A 14151-nucleotide genomic window follows, 5' to 3' on the forward strand; every position below is an offset into this window, starting at 1 on the left:
CTTCCTTGAGCGCCGCGACTGTCTTGCCGCGGAAGGGCTTGAACAGTTGAATGTACTCGGGGTGCTTGAGGAACATGGCGAGGAAAAGGAGCACGCCGTACTCGGGGTTCTCGCTGGTGAATTTGCGCCATGTCTGCTGGACGAGCTGCACCTCGCTTTCCGTCAAGCCTGTGAGCTCGTCCGGCAACTCGCCGGTCTTGCGGTGAATGTTGCCCATATGCGCTCCACGACGTCCTTACGTGAAGAAAATGTACAGCCGCTGAGCTTGCTGGCATGGACTGTGCGGAGCGACAAGAAAAGCGTGGTTGGGAACACTGATTAGGGCTTCTTCTTCTTCTTCTTCTTCTTCTGGATAAAGCGCACCGCTAGGGATCGATGCTCGCACCAGAAACGTTAAGAATTCTTTGATCTGCCTCAGAAAGAAGGCACTCTATGTTCATTATAGGAGCACATTCTGTGGTTCTGTATTCACTGTGAATATCATGCATGAGGCAGCCTGACAGCACGTTTCACAGGAATGATATGAAATAGATATGAGTAGTTTCCTTTTTGTAATTGCCGAAAACGAGAAGCTGAAACTACGTTAGAATTATTTGTAATGCAAGAAAATTTGGATACTTCAATTTCCGAAGACAAACCCAAGTCTTTAGTAGATGGTCCAGTACAAGTATCTACTTTACATACGAACACAGCATGTTATAAGCAGCAGTTAGGATACCACTAAGACTTATTCGAATAAGAAAGTTGCGAGTTTTTCCTATTTCCTCCTTAGGCAGATTTGGTTCATATCGAAAAGAAGCTGCTCAATCTTTTTCTACACTAACTGCAAGTATACGTGGTTATGCGAGTTATGATGTTATCCACATGCAACCTGAGCAGAAGGAAAAGAAGAAATTAGGCCGGGCGATCGCCATCCAAAAGTACTTTAAAATGTTTGCTAATACTTCTGTGATATAATTTTTGGTGACGCCTTAGGCCTATGTCCTGCAGTTGGCTTTTTATTTTCGAAATATTTTTATGTCATTTCAGGTTTCTTCACCAAAAAAATTCTTCTCTGTCCTTGAAATCCGTATAATACATTTGGCGCGCAGCACAAAACGCCAATGCACTAGAAGGGTCCAGAATGCTAGAAGAGTCCAAAAGAACATGCTACGCCGGCTCTCTATGTGCAGGGAACGGACAGGCTCACTTTTAATTTTTCATGCACGGCACTTTTTCTTCTACCCGACAATCATCACAGGCATCATGCCATATACAGCGAAGTCGTCAGTCTCCTAATCACGTCGAAAGAAAAAACTGGTAATGGCGCAAGAAACGAGGACACGGAAGGCACATAAAAGACAGGACTGACGCCGTTCCTTTTTTCCTTTCCACACGAGCCAACTTGCCCAAACTAGAGTTTTACTTCTAATCACGTATGTTAAATTGGTTGATATTCGTTTACTGCATTAAGGCGTTCGTTTTTCTGCTCTCTGCCCAGTCAAAAATTCCTTCAGCCTATCGGTCTGAAGGCTGAAGGAACCCGTAATTTGGGCCTGTTGGGCTCTTGGTGATGGGCCTGTTGGGCTGTTGGTGTTGGGCCTGTTGGGCTGTTGGTGTTGGGCCTGTCGGGCCTGTTGGTGTTGGGCCTGTTGGTGATGGCCTGATGGTGATGGACCTGTCGGTGTCAGACCTGTTGGTTCTAATGGCGTCGGCCTGTTGGCACAGATCCTGCTTGCAGGTATCGGGATAGTGTTAGGCCTAATGAGGGACGCCAGTCCTAATGGCGCACCATAGATAAGTTTTTTCATCACTCAGAAATGTGTGCTGCACATTGCGCATGATAACATAGCTTCTTCGATTAGTGCATCGCAAGCTGTTGCAAAAAGGCAGCGCCTGCTACTAATAATATTTTCCAATTAAGCTGGCCAAAAGGGTCTGTAATGCCCTACGATATATATACTGACAACCAGATTTAGGGCAAACGAAAGCTTTATTATAAAATAGAAACCTGTAAAGAGGAAGATGATCAGCAGTCAGAGCAGCAGAACCGAGGCGAGGCGCGAGATGAGAAGACGACGATCGGCAGCTGAAGCAGCAGAGCCGACGCGCGGCGCGAGACGAGAGCGTGAACTGTTCCGGGACCGGACCTGTCCTTGCCCGCTCTAACCGGCCTTCACAACTGTCAATAAAGGCCGTTACATCTTGGTGGAGGTGCGGGGTAGCGGAGAGGCGTCTTTTCGGGTGATTTTGTTGAGGCGCCAGTAGTCAACGCAAAAGCGGATAGAGCCGTCTTTCTTGGTGACAAGGACGACGGGGGAAGCCCAAGGACTGTGTGATGGTTGTATGACGCCACGCTGCAGCATATCATTGACCTGGGTGTCGATAACCTGGCGTTCGGTGGCCGAGACGCGATATGGGCGTTGGCGCAACGGCGAATGGGCACCAGTGTCGATCCGATGGGTAACAGCTGAAGTGCGACCAAAACGGTGGTGAGAGAAGTCAAACGATGACCGAAACTTATCTAGCAGGGCCGCAAGCTGGGTCTTCTCCGGTGGCGAAAGATTTGTGTCGATTGAGCCCACAAAGACGGCCTCGGGAACGGGTTGAGGAGACAGTGAGGAGGAAGTAAGTGAAGACACTTGCAGGCGGCAGGAGTCGTCCTCAGAAGGGTCCCAGGCGACGACGGAAGCGAAAGGCTGGACACATCCCAAGCATTCACCATGAAGAAGAGTGGAGGGGCACAGGAATGGATTCGTCAGGGGCAAGGCGCTGCAGCCGGCTGAGACGGCAAGCACGGCGAATGGCAGGGGTAGACAGTGGCGAGAAGCAGAGGAGTCGGACGGGATGAAGATGACAGGGCCGTTGGATCCAGAGTCGCAATGAACAGAGGCGAGCACAGCAGAGCACGGCGGGATCATGACGTCATCAGCCACAGTCAGCTTGGAGCACAAGTTAGTGGAAGCGTTCACAGAGTCGTCGCCGAAGGGAAGAAGGGCGACTTCGGAACGAGCGCAGTCGATGACAACGTCATGTTGGGAGAGAAAGTCCCAGCCTAAGGTGACGTCGTGAGACGGCCATGGGAAGACGATGAATTCAACAATATACAGAACGTCCTGAATAGTAACTCGGGCTGTACATGCCCCCAAAGGCGCAATAAGTTACGAATTAGCGGCGCGAAGCATAAAACCATATAGCGGAGTCATCACTTTTCTTAACTGGCGGCACAATTTCTCACTTAGTACAGATACAGCAGCACTGGTGTCAACAAGCGCGAAAGCATCGGTGCCCTCCACAGAAACCGCAATCAAATTTGTCGGAGAAAGTCGAGGTCTTGAGCTTGGTGACGAGCAAGCAGTTCTTGCCTCCGGAACTGCGGGCACTAGTTTTCCGAAGGGGGAAGAGGGACGACGGCGCATCGGGGAAACCGAGCGACGACGCGGAGATGGAGCACGGCGGCGAATAGACGGCCTGAGATCGGAGGAAGCAGTGGTCTCAGAAGGCGAAGTGCGGTGAAAAGGCTGGGGAGGGGCATAGGCGTAACCTCGAGGGTCAGTATTGGCAGCAGGGGACAACACTTGGCGGCGGCAGGGACGCATCACATGGCCAGGAATGCCGCAGACATAACAAATGGGTAGGTTGTCCGGTGTCCGCCATGGACGGAAACGTTGCGGTGGTGGCCAGGCAGGACGAAATGGTGTCGACTGCGGTGGATGCTGGTACGAAACGAACGTTTCTGGGCGGGGACGCCTGACGGCTTCGGCATAGGTAAGTGGCAAAATAAATTTATACATCATGACCTCCAATTTTTCGTTGCACGTCCCCCAGCTTCTGTGAGATGTGAGAGGTGCATGCGCACGGCTTTCAGTCTCTTCTCTGCGAGCTCCTTTGGTATGTCTCCCATGTAGATATGAAACAGAGCTGCACAATAGAACACAAAATAGGCCACATTTGAACACAACTAGATACATGATAAATGCAAAAGTGAGATTCAGAATTACCACTCTCATTGTAAAAACACAGAAACGAATGTTCGCCATTAAAGGGGCCATGAAGCCTACTTTCGTGCATACCCTTGTTGTAGCATTTAATTCCCAACACATTAAATTACAATACCCAAAACTTTCAGTTGATTCCGTGCGGCAGATATCTTTAAAACGATTTTCGTTTCCTTTGCGAACTGACTGCTTGTCTGGCAACCTCTGATTGCTGACGACACATGGGCCTACCCACTCCGCGTCTGCTGTGTGTTGTTGGATGCATTGAGATGCTTGCATGAAAACCAAAGACAGAGATTACTCGAAACAACGGGCAATGCTATTTATACATTCTGTGCAGATATGTCAATTGCACTATCTTTGTCGCAGCAAGATCGGAGAACGCGCACAATGACTTGCCACCAGTCGTTGAGAATGCTAATTTCACAACCAAATAGATAAATCAGGTTACTGGCAGAACGGATCTTAGCGAGAGCCACACAAACAGTGTGGAGATCTCTGAAAGTGCTGTGATAGAGCCTGCATGGAGAAACGTATGGGCATAACACACCTTGCAAAAACTAAACGTCACTTTTGCCCGACTTTGCAGTTTTGGATGCAATAAGGACATTGCAGTTGTTACAAACCTCGGATACAATGAACAGGATCTCCATGACTATCACGCTTTCTGTAAGTGAGCGCGACTGTATTTGGCTGAAGCAAAGTTTGATTGCCTAGGTGTTACTCAAAGCAAAGAAAAAAAAAGCACTAGCACCTTTCAGAGAAGACTTTTTCCGGTGTAAGTGCCGGTTTCGCCTCTGTTCTGCCAAGAGACTGGCACTTATTTGAAAGCACGCCAGTCACGCTGCGGCTCTTCAGCTCATCAGGTGTCCAATACACCTGAGTAGCACCGCGGCAGAACATTGAGTCTGTTGGTGCTCTCAGGAGCATCTGCCAGGCACCAGGCTCCATCCAGAGCCCACTGCCTGCATAGACCTGCAGCAAACGTGGAGAATTTCGCATTTGTACACATTAACAGCAGTGAATCAAGGGATTTTAAATATTTCATAACTTAAAACAAACAGCTGAAAAACATAAAAATTATGTAGGCATGAATGCACTCTTTTACAGCGAGCAGTGTCCAAAATCAGTAGATTTTTTATTTCTAGCCTTATAATTCGAAAAAAAAGAAATTGCTTGCGTGCAACATGAAATATATAGCACAATCTTCTGACAGTTCTAGCTTCTCTTCATTCCGAGTCAAATACCGCCAAAAGTTGAAATAATGTTCTCTGCCCCAATTCAAACAAACTTCAGAAATGAGAATAAATTTCACATACCAACAACTAGGCATACCTGACAGAACAAGGCAGCCTCCTCATGATCAAAAATTATTTGTGTACTAAGAATTTCCTCAGGACAAGAATAACTGCAGACCCATTATGGCATCGTCAGGTAATGAAGTACAAAAATGACAAATTAGAAATGCTGACCTGTGCCTTACATGATATTGTCTGAAACCACACATCTATGCTTTGCACACTACCCTTTTCGGCACACTTACTGGGACTAGTATAAGTTTCTACTGTAAGCTAGCATCATCCTCTAAACTGTACCCATTTCACTATGTACCAGCCCCAATTTAATTAAGAATCATTCACTCACTCTACTATGGTATTTGATACACTATATGACTTAAGAACACGCACAATCACCTTTCCATCATCCCTAGCAGAACCTATCACAGTGTCCTGCCCACCAGGCAGCTGGAGCTGGCAGTCCGCGGCGCTCTCCATCTCCTCGGCTGAGCATACTTTTTTGACAAGAAAAGGAAGTACACAAATATCAATGCACCTCAGCAGCACATATAAGCAAAAAGCAAACTGAGTTCAGTTTGACATTGTGGGCTATCAAGTAAATGAAAAAAATTAAGTATTTTGCTCTCAAGGTAACAGTGAAAGCTTTGCACAGTAGAACCTCGCTGCTGAGTTGATGGGTGCTGCATTTTCCTGGCTGCTACACATTGTAGTGGTCTAGATCTGGCATGATGATAATAGGGTTCCATGCATTATAAACCCTGCTGTTCGTTGCATTGTAACTTCGGCCACATTCCTACACAGTAATACTTGTGAAATAACACCCCATGCCAGCCTAAATGAGAAACGGTGGCGGTCTTATGTTTACTTCTAAAGCGGCTTTACTTGGCCTGGCATGTCTAGCACCACTGTGTTAGGCAGACGGCATTCAGACAGGCTGTGCCATCATCATCAACAGTGGTTGCACTTTTTTGAAGCAGTAGCTTCACTGCTACAGGTGCACGGCTGAGATCGCCATGTACGCAACATGACCTTCAAGTCTGCCACAAATAAAATAAACAAACAAATAAACCTCACAATCAGTGGGATTCAAACTCAGGTCCATTGGGCGAGAGCCAGGTGCGCTAACCACTAAGCTTCAGACCCACGGTGTGACAATTCAATAAAACTGGAGATATACAGGGTGTCCCAGCTAAAAGTAACCAAGCTTGTTAAAAAGAGGATGATCCCTAGCCGAGTGAGACCAACTGAGGGTTGTTGATAGTCACGTGTCCTAGTCTGCAGTATTTTTTTATTATGCAAACGTGATTAATTAGCAAAGACTAATTAGCTAACTTTTTAATTATTGCTTTCAGGAAGAAATTGTCAATGCAGGAGTTGTAGATCCCATAGAAAAATAATCGTTTGCCTTGTTTGCAGCTAAGTACCACTGATACAACTTCTTTTATCTGACTTAAAAGAAAGCCCGCGAAATACAAAAAGAACCACGTGATAGGGAAGCAGTTACAGCGCTCCCAAACGAGCGATCAAGCAACGACATCCGCTTATGTTTGCAACGCTGTCCCGTACAGCTTTTGGCGTCTTGAGGAGGTGGCGAGATATGCACCAGGAACTGCTTATGTGTCATGGAAAGTGAGCGGGTGCTGCTTTTCAAGGAAGTGAAGCGCGGCTCGCATGGAGCGCTTTTTCACGCGTAACCTCGCCTCGAGTGATAGGAATGTGGCCGTGCCGCTAACTTGCACCGTCACGCGCTGAAGAAACGGTCGCCCTAGCGCCGATGCGAGAGTTAATTACGTATATCTCGCAACCATCACAAAACGCCGAACCCCGTTCGGGACAACGTTGCAAAGATAAGCGAATGTCTTTGCTTGGCTGGTCGTCTGGGAGCGCTGAAACTGCTTCCCTATCACGTGGCTCTTTTTGTATTTCGCGGGCTTTCTTTTAAGTCAAATAAAAGAAGCTGTATCAGTGGTACTTGGCTGCAAACACGGCAAACGGTTATTTTTCAAAGGGATCTACAACTCCTGCATTGACACTTTCTTCCTGTAGGCAATAATTAAAAAGTTAGCTAATTAGTCTCTGCTAATTAATCATGTTTGCATAATAAAAAAAAATACTACAGACTAGGACACGCGACTGGCAACAACCCTCAGTTGGTCTCACTCGGCTAGGGATCATCCTCTTTTTTACAAGCTTCGTTACTTTTAGCTGGGACACCCTGTATATGTGCTTCTTGTATACTAACTGCTAGGTTACACAGCCGCTCATGCAATATCATGGTAATTTGTGATTCGAGCGATTCATGATTGATCAGTGACAGGCGATTTCGAGAGGAGTTTGAAGAGGAATAACAAGAGGAAGACGAAGAATACAAAGAGGAAGATTAGCGCTCCACACGCAGAAAATCTAACACCACGGGTATAGGAAAAAATCAGCTGTGGTTTAGCTTCGGTTAAACCTGGTGAGAAGCAGTAGTTTCACGTAGCTACGTGCGGCAAAGTCCAAAGAAACAAAATCTTTCAACAAGCCGAGAAACTAGAAACAAACAAAGCTTTGCAAAGCGCAGCCACATGAAGCTACCGCTTCTCGCCATGTTTAATCAGAGCTAAACCACAGCTAATTTTTTCTTCACCTATCCTTGTTTCTTTGTAATTGTGCTGCTAGTGTTAGTGTGGCTGGCGCGATTGATTTTGTCCCTCCGCACCTCATCACATCTTTTGTGACTTCTGGATGCACACAGCAGTGGCAACAAAGAGGACGAGGGCTAGCCTCCGCTGGAACCAACCATTATGTTGGCTGTAGCGGCATTAGACATTCTCAGAAAGTATGTTTGCAACGATCGCAACAGCCACATAGCCCCGTAAATTCTGGAGAAATGAGTAGTCCTCACCGGACGTAAGAAAATGCAGCAGACAATGCTGCATGATTTTTTCAAGTGCCAGCACTGCAATAAATGTGTTTAGTTCTTCATTCCTGTCATTTTTAAATTTGTCCTACTTCCTGCCTCTAATGTTTCCTCGCTCTTGCATTTTTTTTTTTTGTAGCAAGAGCTATTGGTCGCAAAGTAGCATTTTCACTGCGGCGGTGGTCACACCGTGGTCACACCGCTTCTTGCGCCGCTGCCTAGCAACCGTTGCCAGATGGAGCCGCGCCATCTGGTGCAACGTCAGAGGAGGAGGAGAGCCAGAGATAGCAGTAGGCACAGCAAGAGACCTCCCAGGTCTACGTATGCATTCACTCGACACCCAGAAATCACGCACAAGGGACCGGGAACAGGACTGCCCACGAGGCTGCTGGCGCGCAGCTAGAGGAAGACCGTCGGCATTGCCTTAACGTGAGCCGACCAACTCGGACCACCCTTATTGTTCTCCCATCCCGCTCATAATACCTGACTCTATCATCACACGCCTTTAACAAGAGCAGAGGGGTTTGTCGTGGGACTTTGTCCCAGACATTACTCCATCCATTCCTTCTGGACTTTCTCGCCCGGCCCAAGTTCTCGCTCACAAGGTGCGAGCCGGTGCAGCGTACACCCCGGACATCCCGAGTCGATGGCACCGAACCAGGATCGGCTGCCCCGATTGCCCTGCTGACTCTGTTGATTTGCACCACCTGATCTGGACCTGTCCTGGCACTGCGAGCCTCTGCGCCTGCTACACCTCTGCCTACCACATCCAGACATACGATGACTGGACGGCCCCCAGTACCGACGCCAAGCGCAAGCTCAGTGCCCTGCTAGACTTCATGTCAGAGACCGACACCCTCACCTTCACCTAACCAACCCACTTCCCCCTTGGGCCTCAGGTCATCCTTGTGATTAAAGATTTATGAATGAATGAGCAGCGGCCTGTATAAGAGGGCGGTTCGTTGAAGCTGTTGTGGCCAGAGATGGAGAGCGAGTCGGAGAGGCTGAAACAAACCAAGCTTAGCTGTTGGAACGAAACAAGGCAAAGGCGACGAGACCGAGGAAGAACATGCAGAACGTCTGAATAAGCGACGCCGTGAAGATGCAGCTCGACGAGTTCGCCTAGCCAATGAAGGTCCATTACCTCTCGCTACGTATGTCTGGCATAGCTGAGCTAAGCCACAGCCAATTTTTTTTAGTCCCGTGAGGAGTACATCAGCAGGGTTATGCTGTATTAAAACTTGTAGAAACATTAATACTATGAGAAACACATCTCAGTGAAGAGTTGATCGGCTGCTACACTAACAGTAGTAAAGCTTTTTGACGGGCTAGTTGGTACATATTCATATTTGAAAGGGTGTGCGCTAAAAAAGACGTACACAGGAAAAAGATAGAGACGACAGGAAAGAAGCGCAACTTCCAACTTTAATGACGACAAAAGAAGCCAGGCGCACATATATATCCGCTGATAAACAGATATGAGCTGCGTGATGGAGCGTGACCCCATCAACCAAACATAAGACAGCGCAAGAAATGCATATCTAAGTGACATTAAAAGAAACACAAGAAAGTGAACATATCAAACACCTGCCGAGGTAAGGTAAAAAAGTGGGATTCGTATCGGCTGACAACAATGCATAACAACATGGGAAAACAGAGCTGTATGAAAGATGACACTGAAAAAGAGGATAACACCATAAAAAAGGCTAACAACATGACGAAATTTTTAACAAAGAACAAGTGAAAGATGGAGATAAAAACCGTGTAAAGGGTGGTAAATAAAGGCACATTGGAACATCTAAAAGGACACTAAAACATAGAGAGGCGAACGGGTTAATAGTCTAGATGTACCCATCCAGAAAGGCAAGTTCATTTCTAGACAGGTTAATGGAAGGCGTGCTAACGCACTTGTCTTTCCTGAGGTGAATAAAAAAGGCCTCGATTACTTCTCTTTCTGTCTTGTCCTGAGCCTTAGCTAGAAACTTGGTTTCATTAAACTTGGGGTAGCAGTTCTGGCAACTGCTGCAGTGTAACGGAAGGTTACCTCCAGACCTGTTCTTCATGGTGACGTTGTGCCTGCGGGCGCGCTCATTGAAACATTTCCCGGTTTGACCCACATACACTTTGCCGCACGTCAAGGGAATCTCGTACACAACATTGGCAGTGCATTGTGTGTACACGGTTTGATGCTTGATATTACAGGCCTTCTTAACACGCTTCCTGGTCACCATCGGACATAATTTCGCCAGTTTGCAAGTAGCCGAAAAAACCAGCCTAACCCCGTGACGAGACGCAACTTTCTTTAAATTGTGTGAAAGACCATGCAGGTAAGGTATAACCTGCACAGGTTTCCGTTCTGTTTGATGTTTAGCATGCTCCGAGGCGGTCAAAGGAGCTGAGACCGGATGCCTCGAAATATTCTTTTCAGGTAAAACGCACAAGCCTGCTTGTCCACCACGTGCCATTGTGTCTGAAAGGGATACGTGGCAAAAAGTTGTGGGTGACTTCCTTCGGTGCCAACTGGACAGAATAGCTGGCGCTTACCCTTACCGCGTTCGAAGCTCAAAGGAAGTGGTGCAGGTACTGGAGGGAGGCAAGGTATCGGCCACAACTGGTTTTTCAATTGACGTTGAGGACTTATTTTACTCTTTGCCTCACGACGGGTTGTTGGATGCTGTTCGTGAACATTTGGAAGAATTTGATGAAGTCAGGTTTCAAAATTCTGCCGGTGTCACAACTGAAAAATTTCTGGACCTACTATTGTTTTATTTGGATTCCACTGTTATTTGCTTCCAGGATGAGTTTTACTTGCAAAAAGCCGGAATTTGTATAGGTTCCTCAGTCGCACCGGTCTTATGCGAAATTTTTCTGGCGTCATTTGACCGGCGCCTTGAAGCTAGCTTGAAGGACACAGGGATAACACGTATTTTCAGATACGTCGACGATTATCTTGTCCTTCTTAACGCACCTTCATACTGTGCTGCTGATACACTTGTAGTCCAAATTCTCACTACCTTCTGTTCTTCATCGAGGGGTCTAAAATTCACGCATGAACGAGCAGATCATGATCGACTCCAGTTTCTTGACTTACAGCTTATGTGTGTTGGTCTTATCAGCCGCACTCAAAGAAGTCACTTTTGCCCTATGATAGTGCCCACTCCAAGCTGGTAAAGCTTGGCATAGTATCTCTTTGCATGAAATCTGCATTAGAAAAATCCTGCGGCCACAAGATAGGTGAAAGTTTCCAGTGCCAGATCGACCGAATTTCTGCTGCAGGTTACCCTGCAAATCTGGTCACGAACATGTCTGAAAACCTTTTGCAAAAAATTAAAAACTCGGAGCATGCTAAACATCAAACAGAACGGAAACCTGTGCAGGTTATAGGTACCTTACCTGCATGGTCTTTCACACAATTTAAAGAAAGTTGCGTCTCGTCACGGGGTTAGGCTGGTTTTTTCGGCTACTTGCAAACTGGCGAAATTATGTCCGATGGTGACCAGGAAGCGTGTTAAGAAGGCCTGTAATATCAAGCATCAAACCGTGTACACACAATGCACTGCCAATGTTGTGTACGAGATTCCCTTGACGTGCGGCAAAGTGTATGTGGGTCAAACCGGGAAATGTTTCAATGAGCGCGCCCGCAGGCACAACGTCACCATGAAGAACAGGTCTGGAGGTAACCTTCCGTTACACTGCAGCAGTTGCCAGAACTGCTACCCCAAGTTTAATGAAACCAAGTTTCTAGCTAAGGCTCAGGACAAGACAGAAAGAGAAGTAATCGAGGCCTTTTTTATTCACCTCAGGAAAGACAAGTGCGTTAGCACGCCTTCCATTAACCTGTCTAGAAATGAACTTGCCTTTCTGGATGGGTACATCTAGACTATTAACCCGTTCGCCTCTCTATGTTTTAGTGTCCTTTTAGATGTTCCAATGTGCCTTTATTTACCACCCTTTACACGGTTTTTATCCCCATCTTTCACTTGTTCTTTGTTAAAAATTTCGTCATGTTGTTAGCCTTTTTTATGGTGTTATCCTCTTTTTCAGTGTCATCTTTCATACAGCTCTGTTTTCCCATGTTGTTATGCATTGTTGTCAGCCGATACGAATCCCACTTTTTTACCTTACCTCGGCAGGTGTTTGATATGTTCACTTTCTTGGGTTTCTTTTAATGTCACTTAGATATGCATTTTTTGCGCTGTCTTATGTTTGGTTGATGGGGTCACGCTCCATCACGCAGCTCATATCTGTTTATCAGCGGATATATATGTGCGCCTGGCTTCTTTTGTCGTCTCTATCTTTTTCCTGTGTACGTCTTTTTTAGCGCACACCCTTTCAAACTACACTAACACTGATGGCTAAAAAGATAACTGGTGAAATAATGAGGGCTAAGTGACAAGTGACAACCGTGGCCGCAGTGGCTCAGTGGTTATAACGCTTGGCTGCTGACCCAAATGACGAGAGTTCGATCCAGCTGCGGCAATGGAATTTCGATGGAGGCGAAGTTCCAGGGGCCCGTGTGCTGTGCGATGTCAGTGCACGTTAAAGAAACTCAGCTGGTCGAAATTTCCGGAGCCCTCCACTACCACGTCCCTCATAGCCCGAGTCGCTTTGGGACGTTGAACCCCCATAAACGAGCCTTAAAGACACAGCAGAACACTGCGGAGCGAGAGCAGTTCAGAAAAATCGCATATCCTGCCAAAAATGAAAGGGGCAGTACAGCAAGCCTCATAGGCAGTGCAAAAAGAAAAAAAAAGACGTCAGGTTCAATTAACTGCGCATCTGCTGAAGGACAGCAGGAACACTGTGCCAGAAAACTTTTCAACCTGTACACGGTACAACGCCTAACAACTGTGAATGTACCAGACAACCAGAATAATGCTAATATATTTTGTTAATTCACAAGAAAGGGGATGTCAATCAATTAAAAAGCTTTTAATTATTAGATAACTATGGGAAAGAAACATGAAGCTTAATGAAATGGCTTGAAATGCAACTGAAGGCAGGACGGCAAGCTATCGAAAGGTATAGATGTAATCACACAGTAGAGTAGGAGAGCGACACAAAGTAGAGATAAAAAGTACAGAAAGAAATGGGGCCTGGGAAGGGTATGTAACCAATTTCAAGAAAGGTCAATGTAGCACATACAGTCAAAGTTAGGGGCACAGCAGAGATGGTGGAAGGATGAGAGTAGAAGTTTCAGGGGATAAGACGCCCTCAAGTGGCACAGGACAGGGTTAACAGGCGCTCATTGGACAAATCCTTTGTTTGCAGTGAACAGTTTCTTAGGCCGATTTGATTATGAAAAATAAAAAATGGCATGCATCACAAGAAGGTTCGCTCACCAAACTCGTCTGGCCCACTGCCACTCGCCCCATCGATGGATGTCATTGCTGGGGCCAGTTCTGTGAATTAGGTTTAGTTAGAGTTCATGTCCTTACACCAAAATGCACATCAAAGGTACCGTAAAAACCCGCGTATAATACGAGGTTTTTTTCCCATAATTAGCGTCCTAAATTTCCACCTCGTACTATTTGCGGATCCGAATAAAAATTTTCGAAGTTGCTCGATGTTTTGGTTTCGTTTTTGCGGCGTGGCTATGGCTTCGCTTCGCTATTGGCGCGTGGCTACGGCTTGGCTTCGTTACTCTCGACAAATGACGTCACGACGTCGTTTCTTTGTTGATCCGTTGGGTGCGCCAGGGGGTCGCGGTGTGCCGTGCGCCTGTTGACAACACACGTGCTAGCATGTAAGGCACGCTTCGTAAAGTGGATATTGTTTTAGAGAGCCCGATGTCACGGTCTCGAAAACAGTACTCGGCTACTTTCAAGCGATTTTGGCTGCGGAGAACATCGGCAACGGTGCGGCCGGGAGGCAGTTTGGTGTCGTCGAAGGAAGCATTCGTGGATGGCCACAACAGAAAGAAGCCCTTTTCGTGTGCAGCGGAATGCGACAAAGCTTTCGCGGCCGTTTGATG

At 46.8% G+C, this 14151-nt stretch overlaps 1 protein-coding gene across 1 annotated transcript in view; it reads right to left on the reverse strand.

Moving 5' to 3' along the window:
• Positions 1-13912, reverse strand: part of LOC149326540 (uncharacterized) — a 23348-nt gene extending 9436 nt beyond the window's left edge. Inside the window, exons 1-5 of the mRNA XM_089564608.1 lie at positions 13520-13912; positions 5672-5769; positions 4732-4952; positions 3218-3900; positions 28-234 (exon numbers count right to left, since the gene is read on the reverse strand). Coding sequence (XP_089420734.1) covers positions 28-234; positions 3218-3900; positions 4732-4952; positions 5672-5769; positions 13520-13565 — 1255 coding nt within the window. The 5' untranslated portion in view covers positions 13566-13912. The remainder of the gene's footprint in view (positions 1-27; positions 235-3217; positions 3901-4731; positions 4953-5671; positions 5770-13519) is intronic.
• Between the last annotated feature and the right edge of the window lie 239 nt (positions 13913-14151).

The sequence above is a fragment of the Amblyomma mixtum genome, chromosome 10 (assembly GCF_055824585.1).
Source record: "Amblyomma mixtum isolate Tamu chromosome 10, ASM5582458v1, whole genome shotgun sequence".
NCBI classification, from domain to species: Eukaryota; Metazoa; Arthropoda; class Arachnida; order Ixodida; family Ixodidae; genus Amblyomma; species Amblyomma mixtum.